The sequence below is a fragment of the Chlorocebus sabaeus genome, chromosome 7 (genome assembly GCF_047675955.1).
Source record: "Chlorocebus sabaeus isolate Y175 chromosome 7, mChlSab1.0.hap1, whole genome shotgun sequence".
Lineage (NCBI taxonomy): Eukaryota > Metazoa > Chordata > Mammalia > Primates > Cercopithecidae > Chlorocebus > Chlorocebus sabaeus.
In genome coordinates, this window is record NC_132910.1 from 39848473 (window position 1) to 39868331 (window position 19859).

A 19859-nucleotide genomic window follows, 5' to 3' on the forward strand; every position below is an offset into this window, starting at 1 on the left:
AAAAAAAAAAACTATGACAAACACCATTCCTAACCTGAAAGATGAAGGCAGGAAAAAACCTACAACACCAATTATTATTTAATTAGAGCAGAGTGAAATGAGATGTGACCCTTTGATCTTAATCTTATCTCTTGGAATATCTATGGGGGCCCACTTAGACCTCCAGAGTGGGTATAAAGACTACTGTAAAGTAGAAACATTTGAGCTGCAAAAGATACAGATATAAATCTTACCTGAACTTCCTTTATCGCACTAAAACAGAGCCTCCTGAAAATACAGTTCCCAGTAGCTTCCTTGAGTGAGAGTTTCCTGGGAATTCAGTTGTCATTAAGATAGACCATCCATTACCATTACCATCAAAAAGCCCAATAGAACCTTCTATACTTTCTCACTGAAGTCCCAAAGCCCCGCCTTTTATTAAGTTGACAGATATAAAACTTTACTTTGGGATATTCTGCAATAGCGAGCACACTTGTAAATAACCTTTGTCTTTTCTCAAGTTAATCGATTGTCAGTTAATTTGCAAGCCCCCAAATATTGGATCAAAGGTGGAAGAGGAAAAGTTTTTTCCCAACATAACCTTTTGACGTGTTATAAACCACTGGGCCTTAACATTTTACTTAGTAAAGTGGAGAGAAATGTCACATTTCCTCACAAACAGCTTCCCAAGACAGATATGACAAGTAGTTGGCTCTGGATTGTGTGTTTATGAATTACATACTTAGGGAATTTTCAAATGCATGCTTTTTAATATTAGGAAGTGACCTCTTGTTACCTCTTCTGGTCATTAAATTCTAGAAGAGATCAATGTTATTTGGGGAACTGAGCATTGAACTTGGAATGAAAAGGCCAGAATTTGAGTCTGGTTCTACAACGTGATACCTATTTGACCTCTTTGAGTTTCATTAGATTCACCTTATGAAATTGCCGATAGTGGCCAGGCGCAGTGGCTCACGCCTGTAATCCCAGCACTTTGGGAGGCCGAGGAGGGCAGATCACCTGAGATCAGGATTTCGAGACCAGCCTGGCCAACATGGTGAAACCTCATGTATACTAAAAATACAAAAAAAAATTGCCAGATGTTGTGGTGCATGCCTGTAATCACAGCTACTTGGGAGGCTGAGGCAGTAGAATTACTTGAACTCAGGAGGTGGAGGTTATAGTGAGCCAAGATCGCACCACTGCCCTCCAGGCTGGGCGACAGAGCGAGACTCCGTCTGTGAGAAGAAAAAGGAAATTGCTGATAGTTATCTGGTTTTGATCCACAAAAATGGTGGCAATTTTGTATGATTAAACCTAACGATTTCTTATTAAATTAGGGCTTAAATTAGATGATTAAGATGTTGGTATTCTATAAATTCTAAGGCCCTATACTATATATGTAGAAAAACATTATTTTTCTCTTAGGCTAGTAAGTGTAGAATAAAATTAGTATATTAGATATTGCATTAAAGTCCAGTAACAATGGCTTTTGCATTATATACTGTTTTGGATTCTGTCCTATACCTTTGTACATGTTGATGTCATGTTAAAAACAGTTTGAGGGCTTTGGAATAAAGGTACTACAGAAACACAAGAAAATAAAATGGTTTTCCTAGACCAGATGTATTACTTGAGATACTTTTAAATATCTGTAGTCCACTGGACAACTCACTCTAAATAAGGATTAATTAACTTTGTATCATTTGTATTACAGGAAAATAACGACTCTGAATGGTATAAAAATAATACAAGTTTCCTGTGGACACTACCACTCCCTGGCATTATCAAAAGGTAAGAAACACTTTTTGGATCTGAGTGTGATTAGGAAGTAATTTTTTGAATAGGAATTATAGCTGTTGATTTTTAATGCACTGGGGTTTATTTTGAAGTTTTTCATTCTCCAGGTTTCGTAAGATATATTGTTTTTATATTTTTTTCTCAAATTTCGTGGTCCTAATTATACTCTCAACAGTGCCTAATTCATAGTGCCATAAGGGGCTGTCTCTGGTTATTTGACCTAATTGGCTAACTCTCTCAGAGCTTAGTAGTGGCTTTATTTCCAGCCCTTTGCTCTTTATGCTGAATGGCTTGTCCACACTGGCAGACTTATTTGTCTATTTCACTTAGATCAAAGAAAGAGAAGTCAAGGTGTCAAAATCATGACTATATTTTTTTCTTTTTTTAAATTTTTACTTCTTTATCTTTATGGACACATAACAATCATACATCTACACTTTTTCGACCAAACTCCACCCTCTTTTGTCCACCTTCAATACAAATTTCTCAAAGGAGAGTCTGAAGGAGGAAAAATTTTTCCTCTACCCTCTTATGCGTAGTCTTTTGGAACTTGCAAATTAAATGAACAGAAGACAGATTAAAAGAGAAAAGGCACCCAATTTTTCTATTTTTTTTTTTCTTTTTTGAGATGGAGGCTTGCTCTGTCACCTAGGCTGGAGGGTAGTGGCACAATCTCAGCTCACTGCAACCTCCACCTCCTGGGTTCAAGTGATTCTCCTGCCTCAGCCTCCCAAGTAGCTGGGATCACAGGTGTGTGCCACCATGTCCAGCTAATTTTTGTATTTTTAGTATAGACAAGGTTTCACTATGTTGGCCAGGCTGGTCTCCAACTCCTGACCTCAAGTGATCCACCCGCCTCGGCCTCCCAAAGTGCTGGGATTACAGGCGTGAGCCACTGCCCGGCCCCCAATTTTTGTTAATATTTTTGTGTACAAGAGTTCACAGAAAAGAAGTGAAACTAAAAGTAGTGGTTAGACTCAGGGACTTACATACTGTTTTAATAAAGAAAAGGGAGTTTGGGCTTCAAGGGATAATAAATTATGAGAAAGTGACTAGGAAATATACAGAGAAACCAATGGAAGATAAGGGATATTTTAGTAAGATTTGTTTATGCAGACTTATCTCAGTGCTGCTTCATCGTCTTCAGCGATAAAAGTTACTCTTCTCACCCTGGTACGGTAGAGTGGAGATAACTCCACAAAGGGAAACTTATGCCCTGCTTTTAGGCAGATAAGAGAAGGGCAGAAACCTCTTCCTGCACCTCTTAACTCTCAGTTACCTTCAACTCAAAACAGTCCTTATACCAAAGCAGCATATTCTTGTGTGGCATATCCTGATCCCCTTCAAAGGACTGTAACGTTTGTATGTTCCTCAGGTGATGTCTTATGTATCATTGTAACTGTGCCATGGTTTATGGACAGCTAACATTTATTGGTCGCCTTCTATGTGCCAGCTGCCATGTTAAATGCTTTATGTGTGTTTTTTCACATAATTACCTTACAAACACAGGAATTGGGCGGGGCATAGTGGCTCACACCTGTATTTCCAGCACTTTGGGAGGCTGAAGCAGAAGGATCACTTGAGGCCAGGAGTTTGAGACCAGCCTGGCCAACATAGTGAGATCCTGTCTCTACGAAAATTTGAAAAATTAGCTGGGCATGGTGGTGTGCACCTGTAGTTCCAACGAATCAGGGGGCTGAAGTGGGAGGAGTGCTTGAGCTCAGGAGTTTGAAGCTGCAGCCAGCTATGATTGTGCCACTGCATTCCAGCCTGGGCGACAGAGTAAGACTGTTTCTAAAAAAGAAAAACAAACCAACAAAAACAGGAGCAGGGTATGATTTATATCCTCATTTCAGAAATGGAAAAAATTGGGTTCAGAGACTAAATAATTTACCCAAAGTTACACACTAAGAAACAGAATTGTCAGGATTTGAACCTATAGTGTTTAGGTCTCAACCCTAAGTGCAACTACTACACTGCACTGACTACAGGTCCAGGGCATATCCCATGGCCATTGTGTGATTCCTTCCACCTGTCATTTCTATGTCTTTGATCGTGGGCAAGTTATTTAACTTGGCTGAGTCTCAATTTTCTCATCTGTAGGAATATTGATACCTCACTTGCAGGTTATTTAGAAGATTCAGTTAGAAAAGATACTCTGTGTACCTTGTACAGTCCTTAGCGTATACAGAGGCACCATAAATAGGAGCATCTTTTCCTTCCTCACTCTCCTTCTTAATTATGGACATGATGTGAATTCTTTCCTTGGGGTACTGACTTGCGTTTGCATTCGTCTGGACTGTAAAGGCTGGGCAGAGCCCAGGCATTCAATGATTTGCTGTGGAGAAAGGTGAGTTCTCATAGACCTTCGTGAGAGTTTGACATTTTATATTGTGCCCTCAAAATTATTTTCTGTGTTAGAAATTACTTTAGAAGAGTTAAAAAATAAAAGATGTAATAATTTATTAAAAAATCTCTGAGATGTGTTAGTATTTCACTGGGTGTATACTTAGGCATTAGATAAGCTTAGATTCGGTTTTTTTTTTCTGGTTGTGTGCGGTGGCTCACACCTGTAATCCCAGCACTCTGGAAGGGGGTCACTTGAGGCCAGGAGTTTGAGACCAGCCTAGCCAACATGGTGAAACCCTGTCTCAACTTAAAATACAGGCTGGGCACAGTGACTTATCCCTGTAATCCCAGGACTTTGGGAGGCCAAGGTGGGTGGATCACCTGAGGTCAGGAGTTCAAGACCAGCCTGGCCAACATGACGAAACCCCACCTCTACTAAAAATACAAAAATTCACTGGGCATGGTGGCAAGTACCTGCAATTCCAGCTACTCGGGAGGCTGAGGCAGGAGAATCACTTGAACCTGGGAGGCGGAGGTTGTGGTGAGCCGAGATTGTGCCATTGCACTCTAGCCTGGGCGACAGAGCGAGACTCATCTCCGAAAAAAAAAAAATAAATAAAGGTAGATTAATAGGAAAAAAGGCATATGCATTTATTAATATGCATGGGGGAGAACCACAGAGCAATCACCCCAATGCCCCAGTGGGGTAGAGAAGCTTATGTACCATCTCGAGGCAGAGGTGGTCCTGTTGTGTAGATGAAGCCTTACAGGTAGCAGCCCTCAAAGAGAACAGATGGTGAATGTTTCTTCCAGACCTTTAAAGGCATGGGACTCTCAGTTAATCTTTCCTAGATCAGACACGGGAGGGCCTCAGAGAAAGCCTGCCTGCATCAATGCAGATTTTCTGGTGCAAATCTCCCTCACAAAAGACAGCTTTTTAGCTATTCTTGTACTTCCAGCCCTACTGAATAGCCATCTTGAAATAACGTTAAAGAAGTGGGATGAAATATATTGGTTTGGTACCCCTTCAAGAGTAAGGGGACAGAGAGTGAGTACCTGGGTGGAGGGAAGGAGTCATTCTAGTTTATAAGGTGGTCAGGGAAGATACCTCTTATAAGGTGACATGTGAGCAGGAACCAAATTAAAAGGGAGGGAGAGAGAGAGGATGCTAACCATGAAAGAATTATCCAGACACAAAGGCCATGAGATTGGGGCATGCTTAGTACTCTAGGAATAGCAAAGGGTCTTGAGAGAAGGGAGCAGCGGGGAGATGAAGTCTGGGAAGTGGGGGTGGGCCAGACTAGTGATCTGGGGTCTGTGATGGGAGTTGGTCCTTCATTGAGTAAGATGGCAAGCTCCTGAAGTATTCAATTGGACGTACATTTTTAAAAGGATCTCTCTGGCTACTCTTTGGAGAACAAACTGCTGGGGTCAAAGGTTGCCTCGGGGAGATCAGTGAGGTGCTATCGTCATTTTCCAGGAGAGAAATGTTGGTGACTTGGCTAAGGTGGTATCAGTGGAGAGGTGAGAAATGGTGGGATTCTGGATAGAGTTTGAAGGTAGAAGTTTTGAATTTGCTGGGTTGACGGGTGTAAAAGAGAGGAGTTAAGGATGACTCTAAGATTTTTGGCCTGAGCAGCTGAAAGAACACAGTTGCCCTTAACTGGAGGGAGAAGAGTGGACATTGTTTGAAGGGATTTTTGAAGGTGACCTGGACCGCCCTGCTTGCCTTTAGTTGGGATACTTTAATCTCATTTTTTCTTTATCTCTGTTTTACCTTTTAAAGATTTGTAAAATTAAATAGAAGTAGAATAGAAATAGAAGGAAATCCTACTATTTGCAACTTGGAGGACATCATGCTGAGTAAAATAAGCCAGACACAGAAAGACAAATACCTAATGATCTCACTTAGATGTGGTGTCTAAGAAAGTCAAACTCAGCCAGGCGCGGTGGCTCATGCCTGTAATCCCAGCACTTTGGGAGGCCGAGGCGGGTGGATCACTTGAGGTCAGGAGTTCGAGACCAACCTGGCCAACATGGTGAAACCCCGTCTCTACTAAAAAAATACAAAAATTAGCCGGGCGTGGTGGCACACGTTTGTAATCCCAGCTACTCAGGAGACTGAGACAGGAGAATCACTTGAAACCAGGAGGTGGAGTTTGCAGTGAGCCAAGTTCGCGCCACTGCACTCCAGTCTGCATGACAGAACGAAACTCTGTCTCAAAAAAAAGGAAGTCAAACTCAATAAAAACAGAGTAGAAAGGAAGTTGCCAGGGGCTGGGGGTTTGGGGGAAATCGGAAGATGTGGGTCAAAGGGTACAAACTTTCAGTTATAAGGTGAATATGTTTTTAATGTACAGCCATGTGACTATATAGTTAATAATAGTGCATTGTATACTTGAAGTTTGCTAAGAAGGTAGCTCTTAAGTATTCTCACTGCACACACACAAAGGTAACTATGTGAGGTGATGGATATGTTAATTAGCTGATTGTGACAATCATTTAACAATGTATATGCATTTCAGCACATCATATTGTATACCTTAAATACATGAAATTTTTATTTGTCAATTATACCTCATTAAAGCCACAAAAAAATTTGTAGAATGACAGTGTGGTTTCTATTTGAATTTGGTATTCTAATATGTGTACAATTCTTAATTTCTTGTCTTTGTTTTTGTTTTTGTTTTTGTAGATAGCCAAGTGTTTTCATGGGGAAAGAACAGCCATGGGCAGCTGGGCTTGGGGAAGGAGTTCCCCTCCCAAGCCAGCCCGCAGAGAGTGAGGTCCCTGGAGGGGATCCCCCTGGCTCAGGTGGCTGCCGGAGGGGCTCACAGCTTTGCCCTGTCTCTCTGTGGGACTTCATTTGGCTGGGGAAGTAACAGTGCAGGGCAGCTGGCCCTCAGTGGGCGTAATGTCCCAGGTAAGGAGATAGTCTTGTTTGTGCAGTAAATCATTCTTTCTTTCCAGTTGGAAGACCAACTTGGCAAAGGGCAGTCTTAACAGTTAAAACAGTGGTTCCCAAACTTGTGACACATTTGAATAACCTAGGGAGCTGTATTAGTTTCTTGTTGTAGAGGTAACAAATTGTCTCAATCCTAGCAGCTTAAAACAACACAAATGTATTATCATGTGGTTCTGGAGGTTAGAATTCTGACACAGGTCTCACTGTGCTAAAGTCAAGGTGTTAGCAGTTTGCCTTCATCTCTGCAGGCTCTGGGGGAGAGTCCATTTTCGTGCCTTCCCCAGCTTCTAAAGGCCACCTGCATTCATTGACTCATAGACCTCTTCTTCAAAGCTAGCAGTGGTTGATCAAGTCTTTCTCAAGTCACATTACTTTCACATAGATTCTTCTGCCTCCCTCTTCCTCAGTTAAAAGACCCTTGATTACAGTGTGCTCACCTGGATAATCCAGGCGACTCTCCCTTGTTTTAAGGTCAACGGATTAGCAACTTTAGTTCCATCGGTTTTGGTAACTTAACATATTTACAGGCTCCAGGATTAGGAAGTGGGAGACCATTATTCTTTGGGAGGCCATTATTCTGCCTACTGTGGGATCCTTTAATATCCCGATGCCCAGGTCAGACCCCATACCTATTAAATCAGAATGTCTGGGAGTGAAACCCAGAAGCATCCGTCGTCATTAGAGATCTCACATGTGATTCCAATTTGCAGCAAAGTTTAGAAACTGCTAGGTTGGGAGACTGCTAACATTAGGTCAAACAACCAGTTCCTCTAGACAAAAGAAAACTTCTATAAACAACCAGTTCCCCTGAACACAAAACTCTTCAAGATGTACTCCCCACAAACTCCATCCTCCTCTATTCAATTCCTTACATTCAGCTAACATATAGTTAACACCTAACCTGTGCCAGTCCCATGCTGAGCACCTATACCTTGTTTCATTTCATCATTTCAGCATTAGCTAAGTTTTTCTTTCCTTTCCTTTCCTTTTCCTTTCCCTCCCCCTCCTCTCCCCTTCTCCCCCTCCCCTCCCCTTCTCCCCCTCCCCTCCCCTTCCCTTCACCCCCTCCCCTCCCGTTCTCCCCCTCCCCTCCCCTCCCCTTCTCCCCCTCCCCTCCCCTTCCCTTCTCCCCCTCCCCTCCCCTTCCCTTCTCCCCCTCCCCTCCCCTTCCCTTCTCCCCCTCCCCTCCCCTTCCCTTCTCCCCCTCCCCTCCCCTTCCCTTCTCCCCCTCCCCTCCTCCCGTTCCCTCCCCCTCCCCCTCCCCTCCCGTCCTCTCCCCTCCTTTTCCTTGTCTTCTCTCATCTTCCCTTTTCTTTCTTTTTTCTTTTCTTTATTCTTTTCTTTTCTTCAGACAAGGTCTCACTCTGTTGGCCAGGCTGGAGTGCAGTGGTGCTATCTCAGCTCACTGGAATCTCAGCTCTCGAGTAGCTGGGACCACATGCACCCATCACCACACCCCACACCCAGCTAATTTTTGTATTTTTTGTAGTTTCAGGCATGAGGGTCTTGAAGCTTAGCTGTCTAGGTCAATAGCCTTGGGGTTTCACCATGTTGCCCAGGCTGGTTTTGAACTCCTGTGCTCAAGTGATCCACACACCTCAACCTCCCAAAGTACTGGGATTACAGGTGTGAGCCACCATGCCCAGCCAGTTTTTCTTATCTTTTCAATTTTTATAATACTTTTGCAGAGCCCCTATCGTGTGACAGAAATATGTGAAAATTGTCAGAATCAATATGGAGTCGCTTATTTCAAACCCTAATAAAATGGAGTTGGGAGGCTGGGGGGCATGAAGGGAGGATCCTCACACAGATCCGCCTGATAATAACTATCCCAGAGGACTCTACCAAAACCACAACCTTGCAGTTAAGGCCACTTCTATGAGGACATGTTTCCAGTAACAGTGTTTCCGAACTGCAGCCTTGCAAGTAACCTTACTAAATGGCAACCTTGCAGTCAGGGTAGCTTCTGTGAAAACCCTCTCCTAGCAATGGCCAATGCACATGTCACTGCCTGCAATAAGTCCTTGTAACCAATGAACTTCTGTTTCAAAATAAGCTTCGTGTACTTTTCCTTTTTGCCTTTAGAAGTTCCCGCTTGCCTCAACCTTCCCAGATACGCCCATGGCCTGCTATGACATGCATATCCTGGATTGTAATCCCATCATTCATTCCCAAATAAACTTGTTCTTTGAGAGCCTCTCTGTTGTTATTTTAGGTTGCCAAATGAATACAACACAATGGCAGTAGTATCAGGCATGAGGGTCTTGAAACTTAGCTTTCTAGGTCAATAGCCTCGGGCATTCCAGAAGATGAGATAGCTTCCAGAAATAAATGTTAAAGGAGCACTTATTTTTTTCTTTCCCAAGGTAGAGTTTTTCCTCTGTCTTATACTTCAGATTGTTTACTTTTAAAATTATGTTAATGAATTATAAAAATAATAAAAGATATACAAGATACCCCTTACATGAAAAATATAAAAAGATATTAAAAATATAAATACTCATGAAATCTGAAAAGTGTGTTAGTGAATTATAAGAATAATAAAATATATCTGTTACATAAAAAATATAAAAAGATATTAAAATGTAAGTAGTCATGAAATCTGAGTCTGTTTCTTATACTCTAGAGATGCTGCTTTCTTTCAACAGTGCAAAGCAACAAGCCTCTCTCAATTGGTGCACTGAAGAATCTGGGTGTGATTTATATCAGCTGTGGTGATGAGCACACTGCGGTGCTTATCCAGGTAATCCAAAATGTGTTGCTATTTTTTTAAGTTCCAGAGAAATGTTAACAAGGTACATATGTAGTAATTATTGTTGAAAGCCAGAGACTTTAGCCCATTTGGGCCACTATAACAAAATACCATAAAAAGAGTGGCTTATAAACAACAGAGATCTATTTCTCATAGTTCTGGAGGCTGGAAAGTCCAAAATCAAGGTGCCGGCAGATTTGATGTCTGATGAAGGCCAAACTTCTCATTCATAGATACCATATTTTCACAGTGTCCTCACATAGTGAAGGGGGTGAGGGGTCCTTCTTGGGTCTCTTTTGTGAGGGCACTAATCCCATTCATGAGGGTTCTGCCTTCATGACCTAATCGTCTATCAAAGGCCCCATCTCCTAACATCATGGCATCGAGGGTTAGGATTTCAGTATATGAATTCTGGGGGGATGCATACATTCATACTGTAGCATAAGATATATATATATACACTAATATCTAGGTAGAGCCATTCAGTGTACATGTATCTAAAGAGGAGATGTGAACCAAATATAAATCATAAGATTTTCAAGATCCTATAACAAAAGCTAATTTCAGCTTTAGGAAGTATCTTTAGATACCTACTAAATTAGGTTAATAGCTGGGTGTGGTGGCTCATGCCTATACTCCCAGCCCTTTGGGAGGCTGAGGTGGGCAGATCACGAGGTCAGGAGTTCAAGACCAGCCTGGCCAACATAGTGAAATCACATCTCTACTAAAAATACAAAAATTAGCCGGGTGTGGTGACGGGCACCTATAGTCCCAGTTACTTGGGAGGCTGAGGCAGGAGAATCAATTGAACCCAGGAATCAGAGGTTGCAGTGAACCAAGATCGTGCCACTGCACTCCAGCCTGGTTGACACAGCGAGACTCTCCTGTCTCCAAAAAAAAAAAAAAAAAAAAAAAAGTTAGGTTAATACAGGAACTAATCCCTTTTAGCAATTATTATTATTTATTTTTATTTATTTATTTTTTGAGATAGAGTCTTGCTCTGTCACCCAGGCTGGAATGCAGTGATGCAATCTCGGCTCACTGCAACCACCGACTCCCAGGTTCAAGCAATTGTCCTGCCTCAGCCTCCCAAGTGACTGGGATTACAGGCGCCCACCACCACGCCTGGTTAATTTTTGTATTTTTAGTAGAAACAGGGTTTCACCATGTTGGCCAGGCTGGTATCAATCTCCTGACCTCAAACGATCCACCCACCTCAGCCTCCCAAAGTATTGAGATTACAGGCATGAGCCACTGTGCCCGGCCCCTTTAGCAATTATTCATTGACAATGTGATTCTACAGATAAAAATTATTATAGAAGCAACAAAGTAATTTTTACAGTTTTCAATAACCCACTTTACAGACTAGAATATTATTTCATTTCATTTCTTGCTTGGCATAGTTACGACCCAGCTTCCTGAATGTTTTCTTCCCATTCTTGTCCTTACCATACAATATATTCCAAAGGGATGGATTCCTTCTGGAGCCATAAGGAATAGACTTGAAAACTGCTTGTGTAGTTGAAATGTTTGCTTAAAAACTATATGCCCGCAATTATTTTTGTTTGTTTGAAATGCATATCTTAAATTAGAAAACCCTCAATTGTTTGGATTATAGTATTCATAATATAAAGAATAAATAGAATTAAATAGGATAAATAGAAATAAAAAGAAAGCTACAGTTGTTTGTAATCATAGAATGTTTTGGGAAGACAGTATTTTTAGGAAAATGCTCAAATAAATTCAACCTCATACTTAAATGTTGGTTTTACTCTTGAACCAGTTAATTTGTCCATCTATTCTTTCCTTTTCCAGCTTTATTATGGTACAGTTGACAAATAAAAATTGTGTATGTTTATGCTGTACATACAACATGATGTTTTGATCCATGTGTACACTGTGAAATGATTACCATAATCAAGCTAGTTAACATATGCATCACCTCACAGAATTATCTTTTTTTCTGGTTAGAATCTTTAAGATCTACTCTCAGTAATTTTCATATATGAAACACATTATTAACTATAGTCACCATGCTGTACAATACATCACCAAGGTGCCCAGTTTTTAAGGAAATGCTAATGATTTTTTTTAAAAAAATTGTGTAGAGATGGGGTCTTGCTGTATTGGCCAGGCTAGTCTCATACTCCTGGCCTCAAGCAATCCTCCTGCCATGGCCTCCCAAAGTGCTGGGATTACAGGTGTGAGCTACTGTGCCTGACCCCAGCGATTTTTCATGTTTAATGTGTTAACTCAACATACACTATTAGAAAGAATAAGGATCTCTCCTATTTATGTAGAGCTTGTGTTTCACAGAGTGCTCCCATATTAACTCTTGTAAGACACTTAATCAGTAAGCTTTTAGTTACCTTTTTAAACCTGAAATTAATTTGATTCTTCCTTTGCTAAGCAGGATGGGAAAGTGTTCACATTTGGAGACAATACCTCTGGACAACTGGGATACAGCCCCACTCCTGAGAAGAGAGGTCCACAACTTGTGGAAAGAATTGATGGCCTAGTTTCGCAGATAGATTGCGGAAGGTAATAGGCTGCTTCTGCTGCTGCTGCTGCTTCTTAGCATGTGTAGAAAGTGTTATATTTTATTACTTAGAAATGACTCACATGGAATGTTATCAAACCTTAAAACCCTAAAATATGTTTTTAGGGTTTCCTGCCTGAAAATTTACTTATTTCAAATATAGTTTAATCCTGCCTGAAAATTTATTTATTTCAAATATAATCTTTCAGTTTTTAATCTTTATTCTAGGTATTTTATTTATTTAATAAGAAATAATTGGAAGTCTACTGTGTATAGAACACTGTACCAGGTGCTGGAGGATGGGAAGTAGATTGATAAAAATAGCAGAGCTTTCCTGCTTAAGTTGATAAGACAAAATTAAAGTAAAATAATCTCGTGATGCAGAAGAAGAAGAATATATATATATTTACAAAAATATTCGGAGTTCTGCATAACCTAATTATGAGGACACTTTGAGCGTTTAAATATCTACCCAATGCATTACAAAAAACAAAAAAACAAAAAAATAGAAATGCCTGCATTGAAAACACAAATGATAGAAACCATAGTAAAGACACATCAATAACATTCTATTTTTAAGATTAGTAGTAAGTTAATATTGACTGGCCGTCTGTTTAGCCACATCCTTTGATGCCCTCTAACACTGATATTGTGATAAGGGAGCTGGGTGCTTAGTAAAAGCAAATTGGTTTTTTGTGTTGGTTATTTTATGTTAAGGGACATCATCTTTCTCAAAAGCCACGAGTGCCTTAGTCTTCATTATGGTGTTTTCTCTCTCCTGTAGTTATCACACCCTTGCATATGTGCACACCACTGGTCAGGTGGTATCTTTTGGTCATGGACCAAGTGACCCAAGCAAGCCAACTCATCCAGAGGCCCTGACAGAGAACTTTGACATTAGATGCCTGATTTCTGCTGAAGGTATGAGTCCCACTAATTCATGATTTTGTGTTCATCAATGCCACTGGAGGAGAACTAGTATCTTTCAAAGGATCCTACAGAACTGTAGTTTCCCTAGTACTTTTATTTTTTTTTGAGACAGAGTTTCACTCTTGTTGCCCAGGCTGGAGTGCAATGACCTGATCTCGGCTCACCACAACCTCCGCCTCCCAGGTTCAAGCGATTCTCCTACCTCAGACTCCCGAGTAGCTGGGATTACAGGCGTGCGCCACCAAGCCTGGCTAATTCTGTATTTTTAGTAGAGACGGGGTTTCTCCATGTTGATCAGACTGGTCTCGAACTCCCGAACTCAGGTGATCTACCTGCCTCAGCCTCCTAAAGTGCTGGGATTACAGGCGTGAGCCACCGCGCCTGGCTGTACTTTTACTTTATATATATATACACACACACACACAGATACAGACACACATATACATATACACATACACACACACATATATATATGCACTACATATATATACACATACACACACATATATGCACTACATATATATACACACACACATACACATACACATATATATATGTGTATGTGTATGTAAATATATACATATATACATACATATATATATGTGTATGTGTATGTGTATATGTGTGTGTGTATATATATGTAGTGCATTTTTTTCTTATGCAGTGAATCTTAGGGTATTTGGTAATCATTTCTAAAGATTAAGGTAAGTTCAAGACCAGCCTGGCCAACATGGTGAAACCCGTCTCTACTAAAAATACAAAAATTAGCCGGGCGTGGTGGTGCAAACCTGCAATCTCAGCTACTCGGGAGGCTGAGGCAGGAGAACTGCTTGAACCCAGGAGGTGGAGGTTGCAGTGAGCTGAGATCATCCAGCCTGGGCAACAGCGTGAGGTTCTGTCTCAATAAAATAAAATAAAATAAAATAAAATAAAATAAAATAAAATAATAAAATTAAAAAGATTAAGGTAATACAGAAGAGGATCCTAACTTGATTACATAAGCATCAGAACAATACACTTTTTTTCCCCATAAAGTGAAAGCAAGTTTATTAAGAAAGTAAAGAAGCAACCAGAACAATGCACTTTTATAAATTTAATCAAATGTCTTCTAAAGCATGGCCACATGGCTGCATTATGCAAGTGCATGAAAAACTAAATTTTAGACTAAGTGAATATATGACATGTAATCTGATCAAAATTGATCTTTTATTTCAATATGATGGGAGGGAAAAAAAGAAAAAAATTAATCTTTTATGCGTTTATAGTCAAAATCCATTTAGGAGAATATAAATTGCCAGTAAGTAAGTAAATTTGGCTTGGTAATACATCAGATTTATTTTTACTTCTAAAAACTCTTAAGCATGGATTTATGACTCTCTTTTAGACCTCGTGGATGTTCAAGTCAAACACATTTTTGCTGGAACATATGCCAACTTTGTGACAACTCATCAGGTATCTATTATACTTTTTGTTCCTCTTAAAAATTATTTTTTCTCAAGATATCAGAGCAGTATTTGAAATACTGTATTATTCATATATATTCAGGCGTTTTACTAAAACAATAAGGTCCTGTATTAGAATGCTTATGAAAAAATATTACATAATTCTCACTTCCTTATTTGTTAACTTTCGTAACAGATTAGACACCCCCCCCCACTACCATTTCAGATTTCTTTTTTCTTTCTTGGTAAGTGTGTATGTTGAATTTGCATTATGTAAGTGCACATACACATGTAACTTTTGTCAACAACAGCTGTTTCCATCTTGAGGAGGGAACTGAATTTTCCCTGTCCAGGACTGTGAAGAAAGGGTTTCTGAGGTGTCCTGTAGGGAATTTCCCAGTGGCACCTCCTTCAACAGGAGGATTGCCATGTGTGTAAGTGTGCAGGGGTGTGTGTGGAGGGGGCGGTGTGCAGTGTCTCAGCTGTCCTCTGTTGCAAGGGTCACATCATCAAGTCCCTAACTCAAGTTTATTGCTTAATAAAATTAATAGTGATAGAAAACAGTAATGACTCATTTTAACTGCAGTCACCATGTGTCAGGCAGCAGTCGAAGTTCTTCAAATGGATCAAGATGTTTAATGCTCATATCAACTCTCGTTGATTTTATTTTTCACATTTTACTGCTGAAAAAGCTGAGTCTCAGAGAGGTGGATTTATGCAAAGTTGCATTGTTAGTAAGTGGTAGAGCTGGATTCGCATCCAGGCAGTCTAACCCAATAGCTTACACCATTATCCACCATGCTATAGTGCCTTCCTAATTGTTAACAGGAGGGATTTTATTATTACATTTCTGGGTGAGTTCTGAAGTGTTTTTATGGAAACAAAAGCCTTCATAGTTATTTTTCTAATTTGTACTTTTTCCTGTTATCAGGAATGTTACTTGATGTTTAGAACATTCCTGATAACAGGAAAAAGTACAAATTAGAAACATAATAGACCCTTTCTATGGTCCCTGGCACAGAAAGTGGTCAGAGGCAAAGTTTCTGTGCTGCTGGGATAGTTAGGAGACTATACTTTGGTTGCTCTATCATAGCCGTTCAATCAGCCGCTCAACAAAAATTGAGACCCATTTATATATCAGGCTCTGCTTTTGGTGCCTGGGACAAAAGTGAATAATACACACAAGGTTACCCTCATTCATAGCATTTGGACTCCACAGGCAGGGCCGGACCATAAATATGTGAATGCAAAATAAGTAAGATTGTATTAGGGCCCCAGCACGGTGCCTCATGCCTGTAATCTCAGCACTTTGGGTGACCGAGGCAGGCGGATCACTTGAGGTCTGGAGCTCAAGACCAGCCTGGCCAATGTGGCGAAATGCCATCTCTAGTAAAAATACAAAAACTAGCCGGGCATGGTGGCATGAGCTACTCGGGAGGCTGAAGCAGGAGAATTGCCTGAACCCAGCTACTCGGGAGGCTGAGGCAGGAGAATCGCTTGAACCCAGGAGGTGGAGGTTACAGTGAGCTGAGATTGTGCCACTGTACTGCAGCCTGGGGCACAGAGCAACACTCTGTCTCAAGAAAAAAAAAATTACATTAGACAGTGACAAGTACTCTGAAGAAAACAAATCCATTGTTTGAGATTGATGAGGTGGTGTTCTTTAGAAAAGCCTGTCAGAAAAGGCCTTGTGGAGGCTGTGACAGTTGAGCAGAGATTTTAGCCATGCTTAGGTTAGAGAAAGAATGCACAGAGCAGAGGAAACTGCACACAGAAAGACTGTGAGGCAAGAATGAGTTTGGTGTGTGTGACAGAAGGCCAGTGAGGCAGAACCGTAGGAAGAAAGGATGAAGAGCTCTACAAGATGGAGCCAGTTCTGTAAGCTGGGATCAGCTATGTGAGGGGGGAACCGATCAGAAATGTGCTTGGAAAGGAGACCTAGAGACTGAGCTGGATATGTGAATGCGGAGCTCAGGAAGGGTGCTGGCAATGGAATATAAACACGGCAGTTATCAACCCACAGACGGGATTTAAAGCCAGAGACCTGGATGAAAGCTCACCGAGAGAGAGTGCAAATGAGAAAAGAAGGCGGACAAAATCAAGCATCTCCATTAGAGGTCAGACAGTGGAGGATCCAGAAAAACAGATTAAGAAGGACCAGTTTCTGAGGAAAGGAAAATCGGGAGAGGCTGGCCAAACAAGCCAAGAGAAGAAAGCACCCGTTCGGAGGTCCTCTCTTTTGTTTTTGTTTGTTTGTTTGGTTGGTTGGTTGTTTTTTTGTTTGTTTTGAGACAGGGTCTCACCCTGTTACCCAGGCTGGAGTCTTGGCTCACTGCAGCCTCAAATTCCTAGGCGTAAGCCATCCTCCCACCTCAGCCTCCCGAGTAGCCAGGGCTACAGGCTAACACCACAATGCCCAGCTAATTTTTGTATTTTTTTTGTAGAGACGGAGTTTTGCTGTGTTACTCAGGCTGGTCTTGAACTCTTGAGCTCAAGTGATCTGCCCACCTTGGCCTGGCAAAGTGCTGGGATTACAGGTGTGCACCACTGTGCCTGGCTCCCAGTAGTACCTCTTATCTACAGTTTTGCTTTTCACAGTTTCAGTTACCCACATTCAACTGTGGTCTAAAAATACTGAATGGAGAATTCTGAAATAAACAACTTGTAAATTTTAAATCACATGTTCTGGGTGGCATGATGAAATCTCACGCCATTCCACTTCATCCCTTCATCACAAGAAGTAGGGTGAATACAGTATAATAAGCTATTTTGAGAGAAAGAGAGGGGCACCACATTTACATACGTTTTATTACAGTAAATTGTTATAATTGTTTCATTTTATTAGTTGTTGGTATTAATCTCTTACTGTGCTTAATTTATACATTAAAGTTGATCATATGTATGGATCAATAGGAAAAAACATAGTCTATATGGGGTTTGGTACTATTTATGGTTTCAGGCATCCACTGGGGGTCTTAGTGGATACAGTACACACATTCCCCATGGATAAGGGGGACTGCTGTATTTCCAGAAGGAGAAAGTGGCCAATTCTGTCAAATACAGCCGAGTGGTCAAGTAAGAGGAGTGCATAGTTTACTTTTGCTTTGGTAAGATTGTGTTATTGCAAAGGAGAGAGAAGGAAACCTGACCTGAGTGGGCCAGACAGAGAATAGAAGGGAAACAAGTGCAAACAATGCCTCTGACAGCTCTGAGAAATTTTGATGTGAAGGAGAGTAGAGAACTGTGGGAGGGTTTCTCATGCTGCACAAGAAAGAGTGAATAGGCCGGGTGTGGTGGCTCACGCCTGTAATCCCAGCACTTGGGGAGGCCGAGGCAGGTGGATCATGAGGTCAGGAGTTCAAGACCAGCCCGGGCAATATGGTGAAACCCCATCTCTATTAAAAATACAAAAATTAGCCAGGCATGGTGGCGGGCACCTGTAATCCCAGCTACTTGGGAGGCTGAGGCAGAGAATGGCGTGAACCCGGGAGGCAGAGGTTGCAGTAAGCCGAAATTGCGCCACTACACTCCAGCCTAGGCGACAGAGCGAGACTCCATCTCAAAAAAAAAAGAAAAGAAAAGAAAAGAAAGAGAAAAAAAGAGTGAATAATTGCAGAAGCAATGTCTGAGAGTAGGAGAGAGGAAGCAGAATCTAACGCATGATTGAGGGGTATGAACAGATGTATTTATTCTGCTGTAATAAGAAACATGCAGGTGCAGGTAGGTTGATGGTGGGAAGGTGATTAGTTCTTGCTTAGTTGCTTCAATTTTCAGTGGTGCATAAGGCAAGGTCCCCATCTGAGCATGAGCAAGCAGAGGAGTATGAAAGGTTTAGGAAGAAAAGGAAGGGTTGCGGCAGTTGTCTTAGAGAGGGAAAAAGGCAGGTAGCCTTGGAATCCAATAGACAGTGTCAGGTGCCCATTTGAAATCTGTGGTCATAGGCTTAAAGTGAAATCAGTCTGCACAGTTGTGCAGCTTTCTCCAGTGATGTTAGGCTGCTTCAGTTGGATTTTGGAGTAATTCAGAGTCAAGTTTAATTACCGATGGAATTTGGCTAGGTAAGTACAACAGGAAATGGACAAAAGAGTTATAGGTGTGATTATAGTGATGAACCATGGAATTTCACCTGGGTGAGGGGGACAAAAGAGGGTGATGAATCATGGACGAACAACAGGGCTAATGAATTGGAGATCCCGGTGCACAAAAGAATCTTGGACTGCGGGTTTTACTCTAAAGGAGGTGAATCTGAAGATGTATGATGGTCAGAGAAGAGAACATTTCCGGTAGAAATTTAGAAGATGGAACAATTGGTAATTATAACATCCAGCTTCTCACCTATATCTAGGGCAGTGGTTTACAACTAGGGGTGATTTCGTGCTCCGGGAAACATTTGGCAATGTCTGGAGACACTGTAGTTAGTCATAACTAGGGGAGAGCATGGTGTTGGGAGTGGCTGCTACTGACATCTGATAGGCAGAGGCCAGTGATGCCACTAAACATCCTATGATACACAGGACAACTGCTCACAACAGAGTTATCTGACCCAAAATATCAATAGTGTCAGTTTAGAAACTCTGATCCAGGGCATGTGTGGCTGCGGTGGAGCAGAGGAAAAGATTGAAGATGATTAAGACTTGAAAGATGAAGATGGGAGATAGATAATGCTCATCAATTCTGCAGTTACCAAGAGCGAGGGCAGGAAGGGTGACCATGGGAATCGTGCTGTGAGGAAGACAGTCAGCAAGGTGCCAAAGCTTTCGATGAATGAAGGGGAGTGACCAGGACATTGGGAGAAGATTACCAAAGAAGAGGAGGTAGATGACATAGTCTCGTGCCGTGCATTTGGGAGGAGCTAGGGATTTTGAAGCAGAAAATAAAGAAATGGTATGTAAGTGCCAAGAGGGAGCACCTCATTGTCCCAAGTTTCCTGGGATGTGGGGGAAAAAAACTTCCTTTTGATTAAACTACAGGGAAAACCCAGGACTCAGATCAAGACGCTGAAGGGAACTTTAAGAGCCGTGGTTACCTGTCTTTTTCAAGGGGTCTTTTATTTCAGCATTAAACCAAAATGATGCAGGATTTCCTGGCTCATAACAAGTGCAG

At 41.3% G+C, this 19859-nt stretch overlaps 1 protein-coding gene across 4 annotated transcripts in view; it reads left to right on the plus strand.

The window, feature by feature from the left end:
• HERC6 (HECT and RLD domain containing E3 ubiquitin protein ligase family member 6) overlaps positions 1 to 19859 on the plus strand; it is a 64193-nt gene that overhangs the window by 4605 nt on the left and 39729 nt on the right. For all 4 annotated transcript variants that reach the window (XM_007999221.3, XM_007999222.3, XM_007999223.3 and 1 more), the window contains exons 3-8: positions 1697 to 1773; positions 6824 to 7051; positions 9742 to 9836; positions 12259 to 12386; positions 13169 to 13305; positions 14699 to 14766. In XM_007999221.3, coding sequence (XP_007997412.3) covers positions 1697 to 1773; positions 6824 to 7051; positions 9742 to 9836; positions 12259 to 12386; positions 13169 to 13305; positions 14699 to 14766 — 733 coding nt within the window. The remainder of the gene's footprint in view (positions 1 to 1696; positions 1774 to 6823; positions 7052 to 9741; positions 9837 to 12258; positions 12387 to 13168; positions 13306 to 14698; positions 14767 to 19859) is intronic.